Source organism: Podarcis muralis, chromosome 3, assembly GCF_964188315.1.
Source record: "Podarcis muralis chromosome 3, rPodMur119.hap1.1, whole genome shotgun sequence".
Lineage (NCBI taxonomy): Eukaryota > Metazoa > Chordata > Lepidosauria > Squamata > Lacertidae > Podarcis > Podarcis muralis.
In genome coordinates this window covers 46,022,754-46,036,436 of record NC_135657.1, presented here as the reverse complement: position 1 = coordinate 46,036,436, position 13,683 = coordinate 46,022,754, and the positions used below count along the sequence as shown (strand labels likewise).

The 13,683-nt window shown below is 39.1% G+C and overlaps 1 protein-coding gene across 5 annotated transcripts in view; it reads right to left on the bottom strand.

Annotated features, from left to right (window-relative positions):
- Positions 1–4,575: 4,575 nt before the first annotated feature.
- ARID4B (AT-rich interaction domain 4B) overlaps positions 4,576–13,683 on the bottom strand; it is an 81,623-nt gene continuing 72,515 nt past the window's right edge. For all 5 annotated transcript variants that reach the window (XM_077925781.1, XM_077925784.1, XM_077925785.1 and 2 more), the window contains 5 exons: positions 10,116–11,309; positions 8,610–8,717; positions 8,252–8,467; positions 7,576–7,722; positions 4,576–6,341 (listed from right to left, as the gene is read on the bottom strand). In XM_077925781.1, coding sequence (XP_077781907.1) covers positions 6,211–6,341; positions 7,576–7,722; positions 8,252–8,467; positions 8,610–8,717; positions 10,116–11,309 — 1,796 coding nt within the window. In that variant the 3' untranslated portion in view covers positions 4,576–6,210. The remainder of the gene's footprint in view (positions 6,342–7,575; positions 7,723–8,251; positions 8,468–8,609; positions 8,718–10,115; positions 11,310–13,683) is intronic.

Sequence of the window (13,683 nt, the reverse complement as noted above, 5' to 3'; positions counted from 1 at the left end):
TTTCTCTTGTTCGCACGTCCCCTGCAGTCCATGATGCAAATAGTTTCTTTAGCTGTGCGCTGGCACAGTCCCTGTTTGACTTTCAGAACAGTACAAATCCGATGGTTAAAAGTCGACAGAAGCCTGTGTCAGCTCTTGTCCTGCGAAAGTGGAAGCACTCCAAACCCCACCCAGCTGGCCCAGCCCATCTTGGTCTTCCCACAACTTCCTTCCTCAGGCTCGATTTTTAAAGGACGCTGTTACATCTGGTTAGTTATTTCATAAAATTTATACATTGCTTGATTGTAAAACAAAACCAAAAAACCCTCGAAGTGGTTTACAAAAGGACAATACAATAAAATTGAGGAAAAAATCACAACCCTACTTTACAACATACAGAACATTAAAATATTAAAACATTAAAATTACCTCAACTTTCTAAGCATCTGAGTAGACTTGTCTAAATAAAAATATTTTAGGAGGCACCAAAGAGAGACACATATTATTTGGCACCTGTAGCAGTGCCAATTCCACCAATTGAAACAGTCAAGTGGGCAGGTGTGGGTAAGGCGATCTTGTAGGTAATCACTTAACTGTCCAGGAGTCCTTAAATCATTTGAATAAATAAGCAAAAACTCTCTGTGTGGCTGTGAGCATGGTGAGGTGCTTAAAAGTGAAGGTAAGAAGTAACTTAAGAAAGTTATTTAAGGTAAGCAAGTGGTCAAACAGCTATGCAGGAGTGCTAAGTAGTGCATCAAGGGATTAAGACCAGAGAGTTCTGTTCCCAGACTGAGCTAGGCCACGCCCCCTCTTCTCCATGAGGGAGTGAAGCTGCTTCTGTTCCTTTCATCAATCTCTTCTTGCCATGGATGGATGTGTCTGAACTTGGGAGTATGTAGTTCAGACTACAGTATATACGGTATTTTGCATCCAAGAGTAATCTACCAGTGTTCTACTTTCTGCTGCACAGAATAATGCATGAACCAGACCTTTGGATATAGTTAAGTAAAGCTTTTAAACTTAACAGTGTATGATTTGTTCATTGCAAGAGGGATAGGCAGAGTAGCCAAGAACTGTAAGCAGACATGCAAAGCCTCACATTTTGAATCTAGGCGCCCAGCTGATTCCACACATAAATCAGATACATTTTCCTCCCACCAAAATAAATTCAGTTTCTGATGCTAGTAAGTCATATACTCTGTGAAGTACGGTACATATACACTTGCGGTGGTAGGATTATAGAAGTTTTGTTGTTTAAGAGGAAAGCACAGATTTTCCCATTCATGCTTTTGAATCTTGTAATAGGTAGCACACCTCCCACCACCAATGAGGCAGGCTGTCTAAGCTCTGGTCATAATAGGGACTTAGCTGCAGCATTAAAACTGGAAGCTGGAGAGGACACTTAGGTAAAAACAGGCTGCTCCTGATTCCTTGTGTTGCAAAGAAACAATTACCGGTATCTGGAACTCACTCAGAGTCTGCAAGGGCTGCCAGTAGCTCCAGCACATCACCCTCAAGCTGGCTCTTGTCTTTAATTGTAGCATAATAGAAATCACTGGGTTAAACTGTTATTAAGCTACAAAAGCATTGGGGTGGCGGTGGTTTATCTCTTACGCCATGGGCTGTAATTAGGCCAGTGCAAGATGCAAGAGCACCATCCACTTGATGTAAACTTCTTAGCATAAGGAGTGATATATAGCCATGTCTGCAGTAATAGGCTTAAGACTTGAAATCTCCTGTGAAGTTAGGCTGGGGGGAAAATTTGAGTGCTTGATCCTCAATTTAACTTTTCACAGAATAGGGCATTTCTGCTTCCTCCTTCCTGCCGCAGCTCCAGAAAAGCCACCCATGGGAACTGGGGGACCTGCAGGCCCAGGCTGTGATGTGGTAGGGGAGCTGGTGGAAACGAGAGATACCCCCTGATGTTGCTTTGTTGTGATGACAACAAATCAAGTTTTTGACAGAACCTGAAGTTTAAAAACCAATCTTTTGACATAGTCATAGTGACTAAGTGGTGGCAGCACAGGCAGTCACTGGGTGACCTCACCCACAATGCCTCACTCTGAGGAAGGACCCCTTCCACCAAGTGAGGAATGGAGCAACAGGGCTGCCTCTGCTTTGTGGGCAGGCAGGCAGGCAGGGAGAAGGAAGAGAGCAAGAGGGAGAAGTGGCTTTGTTGCTCAGCTAGTCAACTGTGGGTGACTGATCCCATGCCCTCACAGACGGAGGAGACACAGCGTTTTTTGTGAAGTCTAGGCAAAAGTTGGATAAAGTAGATTAAAAATTGATTATCTTCAGTTGTCATGTCTTTTACAAGAGGTGTCCCCCCAATTGACCATCAAATTAAAACTTATACTGAACTGTAAAATCACATATCCAGTACATGCTAGTGCTACTATGGCACAGAAATGTGGATCTTTGTAGATCTTTATGAGCATTACATAGGATGCCAACATCACCACCATTAAATCACAGAACACATATGGAAACAGAGTAATATGATTGGATGGTGTAAAAATCATGAGGATTGATCAAGACTTGTTTCTCATGTTTTTGATAATAGTGGTGCTGAAAGTGGTGGTCTGCAACTTTTATGTTTCAGTTCATGGAGATGTGATTTGATGGCAGGGCACATCCCATATAAAAACTGTACAAGTTCAAGTGACTCTATATTATGGGATTCCATTTCTACCTGTGGGTGGGTGTCTTGTTGCTCCTCTTTTCTGATCATTGTGCCACCCTCCTATTGCTCCGTCCCCCTACCCCTGTTGCTCTGCTTTATCTCCTCTTCCTCTTCCTCCTAGCTTTCCTTTCTTCCCCTCTAGTCGCTTCATTTCTCCCCTTCCCCCGAGATCCCCATTTGAGTGGATACCATTTTAGGCTACCAGATAATATGATTAAGTTCACATTAGGCAATGCATTTTGGGCATTCTAATCTGCTGCCACCCAAGCAGAATGAGAACAGAGTGGCACCTACACAGGATTGCTGCCAGTGCCGGTTCGGGGGTGGGGGCAGTAAGAGCCTGGTGAGTCACACCACATGACTTTGTAGCCACTGTAGTACTTGAGGGCGGCACACGGCAAGGCGGGACACCTACTGTAGACCTATCTTCATAACCTTCTGACCCAACACTCTCATCCAGATACTCTTGTATCTGGCTTTAAACAGAAGGGTGCCAAGAAAAGCAAAGGTGACATCAAGAGGATCTGTAATAATTAATTAAATGACAGCTCTTTATATACCACAATTGTAAACAGATGCAATTCACAAGTAACAGTTTAAGTTACACTTTCGGTGCCGGCTGTAAAATCTTCCTCGTTCTTCCAGGCCTTTCGAGTATCTTAGATGTATGGACCTGTGGATTAACATGATGACAGATGGATTGATTGTTTTCTGGTACTGAACTGCTTATTTATTAAAATATATATTCATTTAAAATCTCAAGACTATGCAGTACTGTATTTTGTTTTATGTTCTTGCTTGTTTGATGCTTCTGCTGGGTTAATGTAAAACGTAACTTTAAAAGTTGTCACCTGCCTCAAAATGATCTATGATGAAGGGTGTGAGACAAATTCTACAAGTCAAGAACGCTTGCTGTGCTTCCGTTCTTGGGAGCTCTAAGGACTGGGCCCAGCCATAGGAGAACCTACAGCAAGTAGCCTCTCTGAACAAAACCATAACCAACAACTGTTCTGGAACATTATCAGTCCACTGAGGTAAAGAAGGTGTCAGCCTATTTTAACCATACTATGTTCTGATCAATGGTGTGCTGGGCGAGGGGACATTCCTAGGTGTACTGCACATGAAACAGCATTTTGTAGTGTGTTAGACATTTTTACAGAGTTAAAGATCCTGTTAGGTGCTGGTGTGAGTGAGTGCAACATCAGTGTCTGCAATGGAATCCAATGTTACCAACTCATAACCAAAACAGTAAATATTAGAGCCCATCAGATACTTAAAAGTTAAACTGCCCCAGCAAAAATGTCTCTGCATGTGCCAGAGGGCCTGGAAGAGAGGTGTAGGTCTTCTCACTTCTGCTTTGCAAAGAGGATAAACAGTGAGAAGGACCCTGCTGTTTTTTTACCTTCTCCTAGCCACAGTGCACATGGGAGAAATTCTTGTTTCTCCTCCAAGCCTTCTGCATATGCCAAAGGAATTGGGAAAGCGGGTTTGATTGCAAGCACAAATAGTGGCTGCCTAGCAAGCCTCAACAAGATCTGTGGAATCTAATGCATCATCAATGACAATGGTACCAACATTGTAGATTAGATTAACTTGAAATTTGGCTCAGAGGTACATTTGTATGATGATTTGCTCCCAAACAACTGCTCCCAACTTACACTTGGTATAACTGACTCTCTGGCAGAAGATGCGTGCCTAAAATACTTTTGTTATCTATGGTTTTTTTTATTGCTCTGGTTTTATATTTCATTTGTTTTCTCTATACTGTATGGAATCAAAAGGGAAATGATAGAAATGTTTACCAAAAAAAACCCCCAGGTAACCACCAATATATTAGCTAAACTGAATTTATAGTTGGTAATCCTGAAGACACTGAAATGTCTTAATTAAACTGTTAGAAACAGAATCCAATATTCACAAACTATGGCATTTTATTTCGGAGGCCTTTGCTTACATTTATACAATATATTACATAATTCCATTGTCTGCAGAACCTAATATATATTTTATAGCTTTTCTTTATATGTCTTTCCTTCAATGTTTGTCAACAATTTTTTACAGTCCTGTACATATCTGAATAGCTTGAAACCATTTTCAATAAAATCAGTTACCTTTTAAGCACACACTACTAAGACTGAAAATGCTTTTCTTAGAAAAGTCGAATGTAAAGATTCTGACACTCTAGCATCTACAAACAGAAGGTTTGAAATTCTTACATGTTGTATTGCCAGAAAAAGAAATAAAACGAAAAAAGAAAAACATGCCAGCCCCCATAAGCCCAGCCAAAAAAAGTACACAGAACTACAATTAAAACAGTAAAACAATCTGTACAATAAAGTACTGTGTATTAACAGTGCCAGGTATTAAATAGCTTGAATGAACACTCCGCAATATACAAATGTCTTACAAAGTTGTGTAATTAAATACAAGTGCCAACCGAGAGAGGGCTTGGGATCCATACAACATAAAGTCAATAGAAGTGAAAACAGTTGAGTTGATTTGGGGTTTTGTACAAGGCAATTAAAAAAAAAAAGTATCTACCACTCAGTTAGCTATTTATATTATAAACAACTATCCCTTCTGTGGCAATGTTCTTCTCGACACCCATGTATAATATTAACACAGTTTACTCCTTCTTGAAGACCTCTCAGTTGTAGCTCATAATAAAATAAGCATTACAAATGAAATTTTTGTTGCTTTAACTGAAAAGAAACTTTTACAAGAAAACACAAAAATATAAGTGTTATAATTCATTATGAATAAATATACACTTTAAACTGGCTAAATACAATCTTTATACATTAAGATTTAATACAGTTTGTTAGCCATTTTCTTCTTTTTTTCACAATGTATTTTTATCAAAATTAAAAAAAATACTGATTCATAGAAAAATGGCAAAGTACAGTAGTTTCATTCCAATTCCTGGGTTATTTAAAAACCCACAGTAACCTATTTAGCCTAATTCAAACCTGTAAACATTAGTCAGCCTTTTAAACAGAATCCTTATATTTGGTTATCAGGTCTGATGAGAAACATCCTATTGATGGCAGGTTTGGAATTAAATTACATGTGCTTGACTTGTACAGTTATAGCCACCGTAAGGTGACTTAGTTAAAAAACAATTGTCTTGTAAAAATGAAAATAGGTTCATTTTTCCTAAATAATGGAAAAATATCAAATGCTCCAGCTTTAACAAAATACCAGGGAATAGGTGAACAGTAAGCCACTTTTAACACATTAATCAGGCCTACCCAACAACTGTATGCTTACCGTATCCATTCTACTGGCAGTGAACAGCCTTCATTTGCCACAGTGGAAGGCCTTCAACTCACCACACAATTCCCAGACAAGTTGGAAACAATTATTGCTTGAGGAAAAGCAGTTTGTTGTACTTTTTCTTCAAAAAAAGTGCACTTAAGTGCAAAGTTAGCTTGTCAAGAAAAAATTTAAATACAAAATAGTGCTTGTCTGAATTTTGTGCCACTGTGCAGTATAAAAAGTGGCCCTCAGCAGCCATTAAGTGCAAAGTGCTTAGGCAAGTCTTGCTGTCACCTGCACTCAACTGACATTCCATTCTGTGATGAACTCGACATCGGTGGATCTGCTAAACTTAACATAACTGCTGCTGTAATGGAACTGGAAGAAGGCGAGGAAGAGGATGACGACGTGGTAGCAGCACCTGTAATGAAGAGCAAAAAATTAAATACTCCCTGAAAAGAATAGTTACAGAAATCAAATAACATTTAGGGCATATATCGGCATTTTGTAACTACCTCCTGAGTGCTTTTATAGTTGTGGTCGTCTCTTCAGTGATATGTGTTGCTTTATTAAGCAATCTTAAGGGCATTTACAGCACAATCATATAAAAGTTTATACTGAAGTCCCCTGGATTTCAGTGGGGCTTAGTCACAGGTAAGTGGGTAAGACTATAGCCTCAGTTCACTTTGGTGCACACAGATTGCCACAATTTAAGAAGGTATACTTCATTTTAATGGATTCACTTCTGTTACCAAGTTCATTTTTGCATTGAAAAAGAGCTTTATGAAGCCCAGTCTTGCAACAGAAGCCCAACCAGGATTACCAATTTGTCCATCTTGTATTTTGGAAGGATTTTGCCTTTGATCTTAAGTGAAATAGTAAATGTCACTGAGATGAAAGGAACTTGCTTCCATTTTAGTGCACTTAGGTTTGGGGTATTTGTCTGAAACATAGTAGTTTTACTTGCTTCAGAGTTAATTTTCCAGATGAGTTTAAGACTGCTGGGTGAGGCATGTCCCGTGTTCCAATAACTGCATTATCTCCCAGTTTAGACATTACATTTGAAGGAGCAGCAAGGGAAAGGAAAATATGATCTAAAGATCCACTTCCCATCACACACTATACATAGGCTCACACTGTTGCTTTGTAATAAGACCTTTTTGTGCATTATCATTATATAGATCAGTTTGCCAGCTCCTCCTCCTGGCCTAATAAACAGTACAATCAGGTAGCACTTGTGGATTGAGCGGTTGCAATGAGATAATCCTAACTTTCTCACAAACGTGTTTGCTTCCTTGTGATTATTTTAATGTACACTGGATGGGAAATAGGTCTACATGGAGCAATTCCTGCACTCTTCTTTTACAATGCCTGCCCATAGAGAAGGGATGAGCATGAGCTTTATTAATGCCTCCGCTTTTTATTCTGCACTGGTTTGGTTTGGTTTTTTAACTTTGCTCAAGTACAGAATCAAAGAGGCAGCCACTGAGCATGTGAAAAATAACAATGTGAGAAGCAAAGGACAGCATTCAGGCTCAGATTAGGATAAGACTGAAACGGTCCCTTAATACTCACAAAATAATACCTAATATTTTAAGAGACACCCAAGAGTCAAATTCTAACTTCGTCAACATGTTCAAGACCTAATTACTTACTTTCCCGCTCTTTTTTCTTCAAACGTTTTCTTCTTCTGTCAATGGAAGCTACTTCAGATTTTAAAGACGAGTAATGTTTCCTGATTTCTTGTAGCTTTTCTTGTAGGATTGCTATGCGCTCTGTGCTGCTCATATTTTCTAGCTCAGCTGCATAGAAAGCAACATTCATTAGCTCAATGCAAAATCTTAATTCTTCCACCTTATGAAAAATAACACAAAATGAGGGATAGACCAAAACTGAAGGAGATGCAACAAATTTATAGCATTATACAAATTCTAGATTTAATTAAATAAAAATCGGGCAGTGTTAAGAAATAAATGATTCTTTATAGAAAACTGGGAAGACTGGATGAGTCTACTTATCAAGGTTATTCTTGTATCAGTAGCTACTGCCACTAGGAATCAAATAATCACCACTCACAAAAACCAACCAACCAACCACCTATGTATATTTATTTTGCCATAAGATTTCAAGGCAAAGAGTCTGCTTCATTAGATGCAACGTGAAAGTTTATGCTATAATAAATCTCTTAAGTCTTTAAAATACTACAAACGTCTTTGCCTTTGTTGCAAAACAGGCTAACATGGGTCATTCCCTTGCCCCTCCAAGAACCTTGGGGTTGCAGAAGGTACACATTCAAAAGTGCAGGCACAGCAACAAGAAATCCATACTTACACATCTGAAAACTCCATTTGTAAAGTTTTGGCAAGCGATTGTTCTGTTCCTTGAGATCAGAATCCTTCTCTCCATTTTTGCCACACTTTCCTGGAGACTGTGTTCTTGCTGGAGATTTGGTATTCTGAGACTTCATTGCTGCAGGAACTGATTTTGCTGGCTGAGATTTGATGATACTTTCTCCAGCAGAAAGTTCTTCACTATCACTGCTGTTTGCTGAAGAAACACATAGGAAATACAGGTTTAGCCTATTTCTAAAAATCTCAGCACCCCTTTGAATGATTGTTTCCAATTATAAGACGCATCTCTGTTGCAAAGACATTTTCTAAAGTTTGAAGCTGAAGTTTGCTATACTTACGTTTGCTTTTCTTTTTGTTGTTCACCACAGATGCTTTGTGACTTCTTTTTTGCTTTTTTGAGGAACCACCTCCCTGGACATCTTTGAGCCTTTTTTGGCCTGGACAAGCTTTAGTAAAATAATAGCAAGAACAAGATATTAGACAATGTATTTTACATACCAGAGACACCAATGTTTACTTTTTAAACAATGAAGTGGAATTAACTTAAAATATCTGCTTCCTGCTTCAATGCAAATTCTCTAAAGTACCGGTAAGTAGGCCTAGACCAAAGAAGAGACATACCCATGTGGGGGAAAACCGCACGCACAACCTGAGCTTTGCTTGCTGCTTTTGTCTCAGCAGTTACTACTGAAGAGGCAAACCACTGTTCAGTTTAGAAAGCATCTTGCCTCTAAGGCAGTGGAAACTAATGTGGCAAAAGCAGGATGTGAAGTTGCAGCTGTGTGTGTGGTCCTTTCCTGCATAGCCATATCCCTTTTTTGGGTCCAGCCATAGAAAATATGAATGCTAGATACTCTGATTTATTCAAAGCAAGGATTTTGTTAGATGATTCCTTAAAACTGAGAGAAGAAAAAACAAGACACATGTTATTAAAATAAACTTTCAAGCAACTATTTTTTATCATTTTAATAGAATGATAAAGTAATGGCCACTCTTAGTTTAGAAATCCATTTAGAAAATGTGAAAAAATATGCAATACTCCTGTAATAAAAAGCCTACCATACTAGGGATGAAATTTAATAGAATAGGAACACTTAATCATGCTTGTATGTTTTTGAAAGATTTTGTTGTTTTCAGCTGTCTATTAATTTAACTAAGTCTGAGACAATTTCATCATAGTTTCTAAAGACAGTAATCTACATTTCACAGGACATGTAAAACTACTATGCTGAACAACAGATAACATGAACAGAGCAGAAATGGAAGAATGCTGTAGAGCAAACCAGGATTGGTTGGCAGTGACAAGCGGATAAAGAAGATCAAATGTGCAGTCTGATGTCCTCTTCAGTCAGCTGCACCATTCTTTAGCAAAATATATAAATATTGTACTGTAGTTAATACTGTACTGAAATTCAAAACAATTTTGTTAGATCCCATGGTTAACTATAATCTACTAGACCATATAATCTATTAGACTGTAGCCATTCAATTACATTTTCCGGATAACTTTTGAGATAACAAAATATTTTCATTCTCATTTGTGAGATAAACTTGTGCAAAGAATAGTGGCACATTCACATAGTTCAGTATTAATATCAGATTCCTAACATCTCTCATTTTAAATAATAAGACGCATTCTTTCAACTCTAAAATATATGGGGCTGAATCTGTTCCCAGAAGGGAAGCCTTGGGTCCAACCCACTGATAATTATATTCCATTTTCTGAACAGTACAGTTTTCACAGAGATTTAAGACATCTTGAAGACAGACAGAAACCTTGGAACTCAACACATTAATAACGAATTTGGAAAAGTGATAAAAGTCAAACGGCACAATGTTTATACCTTTCTCAGCGTGTTCTGGTTGATTGCTGCTGCTGGAGCTGACACTGGCATCAAAGCCTGTAGGAGATATATTTCCTTCAGACTGCAGGTCCTGCAGTTCCCCTACTACACTGTCCACCTCAATTGTGCTATCCGTTTCACTCTTGATGCTTCGTACCTCTTCTTGATTTGGTGCCAGTGGTTCAGACACAGACGCGCTGGACTGATGTCTGCTGGATTCTGCTACTGTTACAGACGGGGGCGATTCAGGTGTTGTGGGAGGGGTGTTTAGTACGGAATTACTGCCACTGCTTGGGAATTCAACTTTTTTGTCATTCGTTTCAGCTGGCTTCTCCTCGACAGGTTTCATTTCTGTGCTGAGTGGCAAAGGTCTTTCAGATTTAGAACTGGGAAAAGAAGTCTCTTCTACGAGAGTTTGCAGGTGTTGCTCCGGTGTAGCATCCTCGGAAGACACATGTGGCGGAGAAGCTGCTGCCTCTGTGTCAGAGTCTGAAAAAAGCTCCTTGAGAGTTTTTTTAGGCCACTGCCCCTGAATACTCGACCAGACATCTTTTCGATCTTTAGCTCTGGTGTTTTGAAGCCTTTCGTCAGAGTTAGTTAGAAGCTTTACTCTCTTCTCTGCCACTTCAGAGAAACCTGAATAAAAAGCATTTGTCCGTAAGGATTTCCTCTTCTCATCCAAACCATTGTACTTCTTGGTTGGTGTTATTTTTAATTTAGTTTTCCCCTCATCTTCATCTGAGGAACTGTTGCTACTGTTTTCCAAACTTAACATGTCTTTGCCATTTGATTTTTCATCCTTGATATTAGGTGACCCAGTTTTTACACATTCCTCTGGGACACAGTATCTTCGTTTTCCACGTTTCACTGGGGGCTTTGTTTTATCCACTGCCTCTTTCTTGACATCTTTCTTCTTCTTGGTGGCTTCGTTCTCTCCCTCATAATCAGTATCATCAGATAGTTCTGCCAATTCTTTTCGTAGTCTTTCCGGAGATTTGGATGCTGGTTTGGATGCTGTGGCATCTGAAAGGGATTTGACCTCTTCTGGAAAGGGCAAGCTGTTCTGCTCTTTTGGACAGAGTTCATTGTTACCTTGGCTCAAAGCCTCATCTTGTGGTTCTTCCTTACCATTATTATAAACACTTGGAGGACTTTGGTCATCATCTTGCTCGCTGTCATCAGAGCTTTCAGAAGCTGGGGGAGGAACCAAGAAAATCAACTGCAAAAACCATCATCCTAACTATATTTCTGGATATATTACAATTATATTGATACAAAAACATTTGTTTTATGCTTCAGAATCTTTATATCTATTAAAATTAGGCATTCAATAATCTTAAAAAGCAAATCAAACATGATTTTTTAAAAATGCTAGAGCTATACTGGTGGCAGTTCTTGTTTTGCAATTCTCACAATGCTGCTGGGTAATTATACCAAGGAACTTGTATAGTATTCTGGAACTCTATTAAGTGATTGAGGCCCTGATAAATACATCTTCACTCATAGGAGCATGATGCACATATGGATGCATGCAAAAATCTTCCCAGTTAAGCATACAAATTACATGCTCATCTCTTATAGCACTGATAACCTGATGGAGAGAATGGGATGCCTAGGTTTTACTCCTAATATGCAATCACATATAAGTAAGAGTGCTAATCACGTGTTTGGCAATGTGCATGAAATACATGGGGTTTCCTCTCATGTGGCATTCTTTTGAGAGAGGGTGGGTTATGGGGTTTTTTTTACTCTTGTCTTTATTGTGTATTCTGTTTTTTTATATCTTGTATTTTTATGTTGTGAACTGCCCCGAGATCTATGGATGAAGGGCAGTACAGTGGTACCTCGGGTTACAGACGCTTCGGGTTACGCGTTTTCAGGTTACGGACGCACTGAAACCCGGAAGTACCGGAACAGGTTATTTCCAGGTTTCGGCGCTTGCTGAAACAGGCCCATGCAGATATTGTCTGGGGACCCAGGGCAGGAGTCTTGTTAGAATAAAGTTATAAACTCAAACATGATAAGTACAGCCAGCCCCTGGCAGGTCCGCCACCCCCCACCCAGCTGGCTTAGCCCTCTGAGGTCCTGGACAAGTGTACCCAGCTGTTCCATGCTCTGTGCGGGCCTGGGCTAAAATGCCTTACCAGTCCTCAATCCAGTTGTGTAACATCAGCCTCTCTTATTAAAAAAAGTCATTTAAGTGGACACTGGAAGCTGTAATAGAGTTGGAATATTGGTCCACCTGACTAATTATTGTCTAAACTGATTTACACACTTCTCCAAGTTTACAAGCAGGGGTCTCTTCCTCAGCCCTAACTGAAGATGCTGAAGATTGAACCCAGGTATTCCTGCACACAAAACTTGTGTTTTACCAATGAATGAGAACACTTCAATGGATTGTTGTTGTTGGGTTTGTTTTTTAAAAAAGTAATATTATTCCTGCTTCTCCACAAGTTTTTGCATCAAAAACCATACTTTTTATGTTTATTAATGCAAACTGGACCTTTAGATACAATTAATAAAAACCTTTACGCAAACACCACAAAAATAAATATTCTTTTCTCAAACAATCTAAGATAGCTTGTAACTTGCAATACAAATGATGAAACAGACTCAAAGGAAAGTGCACGAGACGAAAAGGAAATGAGGATGGTTTCAAAAGGCTTTATCAGAGAAATGGCTTTAAAAAGGAAGTGCAATATTCTTTGGAGGATAAAAGTGAATCAATCCCACATGTTCTAAGACTGTAGAATTAGAAAGGAAAGGAGAACGAAGACTCCCTAAAGGAGCAACATAGAGAGTATGGTTCCATTGTGAGAAATGACAGATTGATACCATATTGTATGGGACCAGGTCCAACATTCAAACAACTGAGCGATCAATTTCATGAGCCCAAGGGGACTTTATATTTATCTTCTTGATCAGCAGCTTGTTGATCAAGATGGCTTTTAAAACTTCGAAGATTTTCATGGAGAGCGGCTGTTCAGAAAAATCAGCCAATAATTCCATTCAGCAAACACAAGCCTTTGGGCTCAGCTAAAGTAGTTCGTTGGATTCTGACCCAAGACTAGAAGCCACAATTTTGTTTAAGGAGGAATGGAACTACCAGGATGTGGGTGAAATGAAATAAAATGTGAGTTGCAATATCTAGTAACAGACAGAAAAGCAAAAATGTGTTGATGTCCATAAAAAAGGGAAATGTTAGGACAAACTAGGAACAGATGAATGTAGATGGTAGGAAACTAAAGAACAAAAAAGAAGAGGGGGCAACTCACTCACACAAAGACATTCTGCTAGGAGATTACATGATTACTTACTCCGGCCTGCTATAGTTTTCCTGTTTCTTAATGAGCCTAGATTCTTATCCATACTTTGTACTAAGTAAATGAATGGTCATGCTTAAGCTAGTCACCAGTACTATTGATTTCAAAATACATGAATGTGCTTCCCTCTTTCTTCTTTATCAGCTCTTATCTTTGCCTTCTGTTCTCTCCTTGGGTGAGATCCAACATAATGTTAACACAAGATGTTTGAGAGTTGACATTGTCATGTGAATCACAACACACAA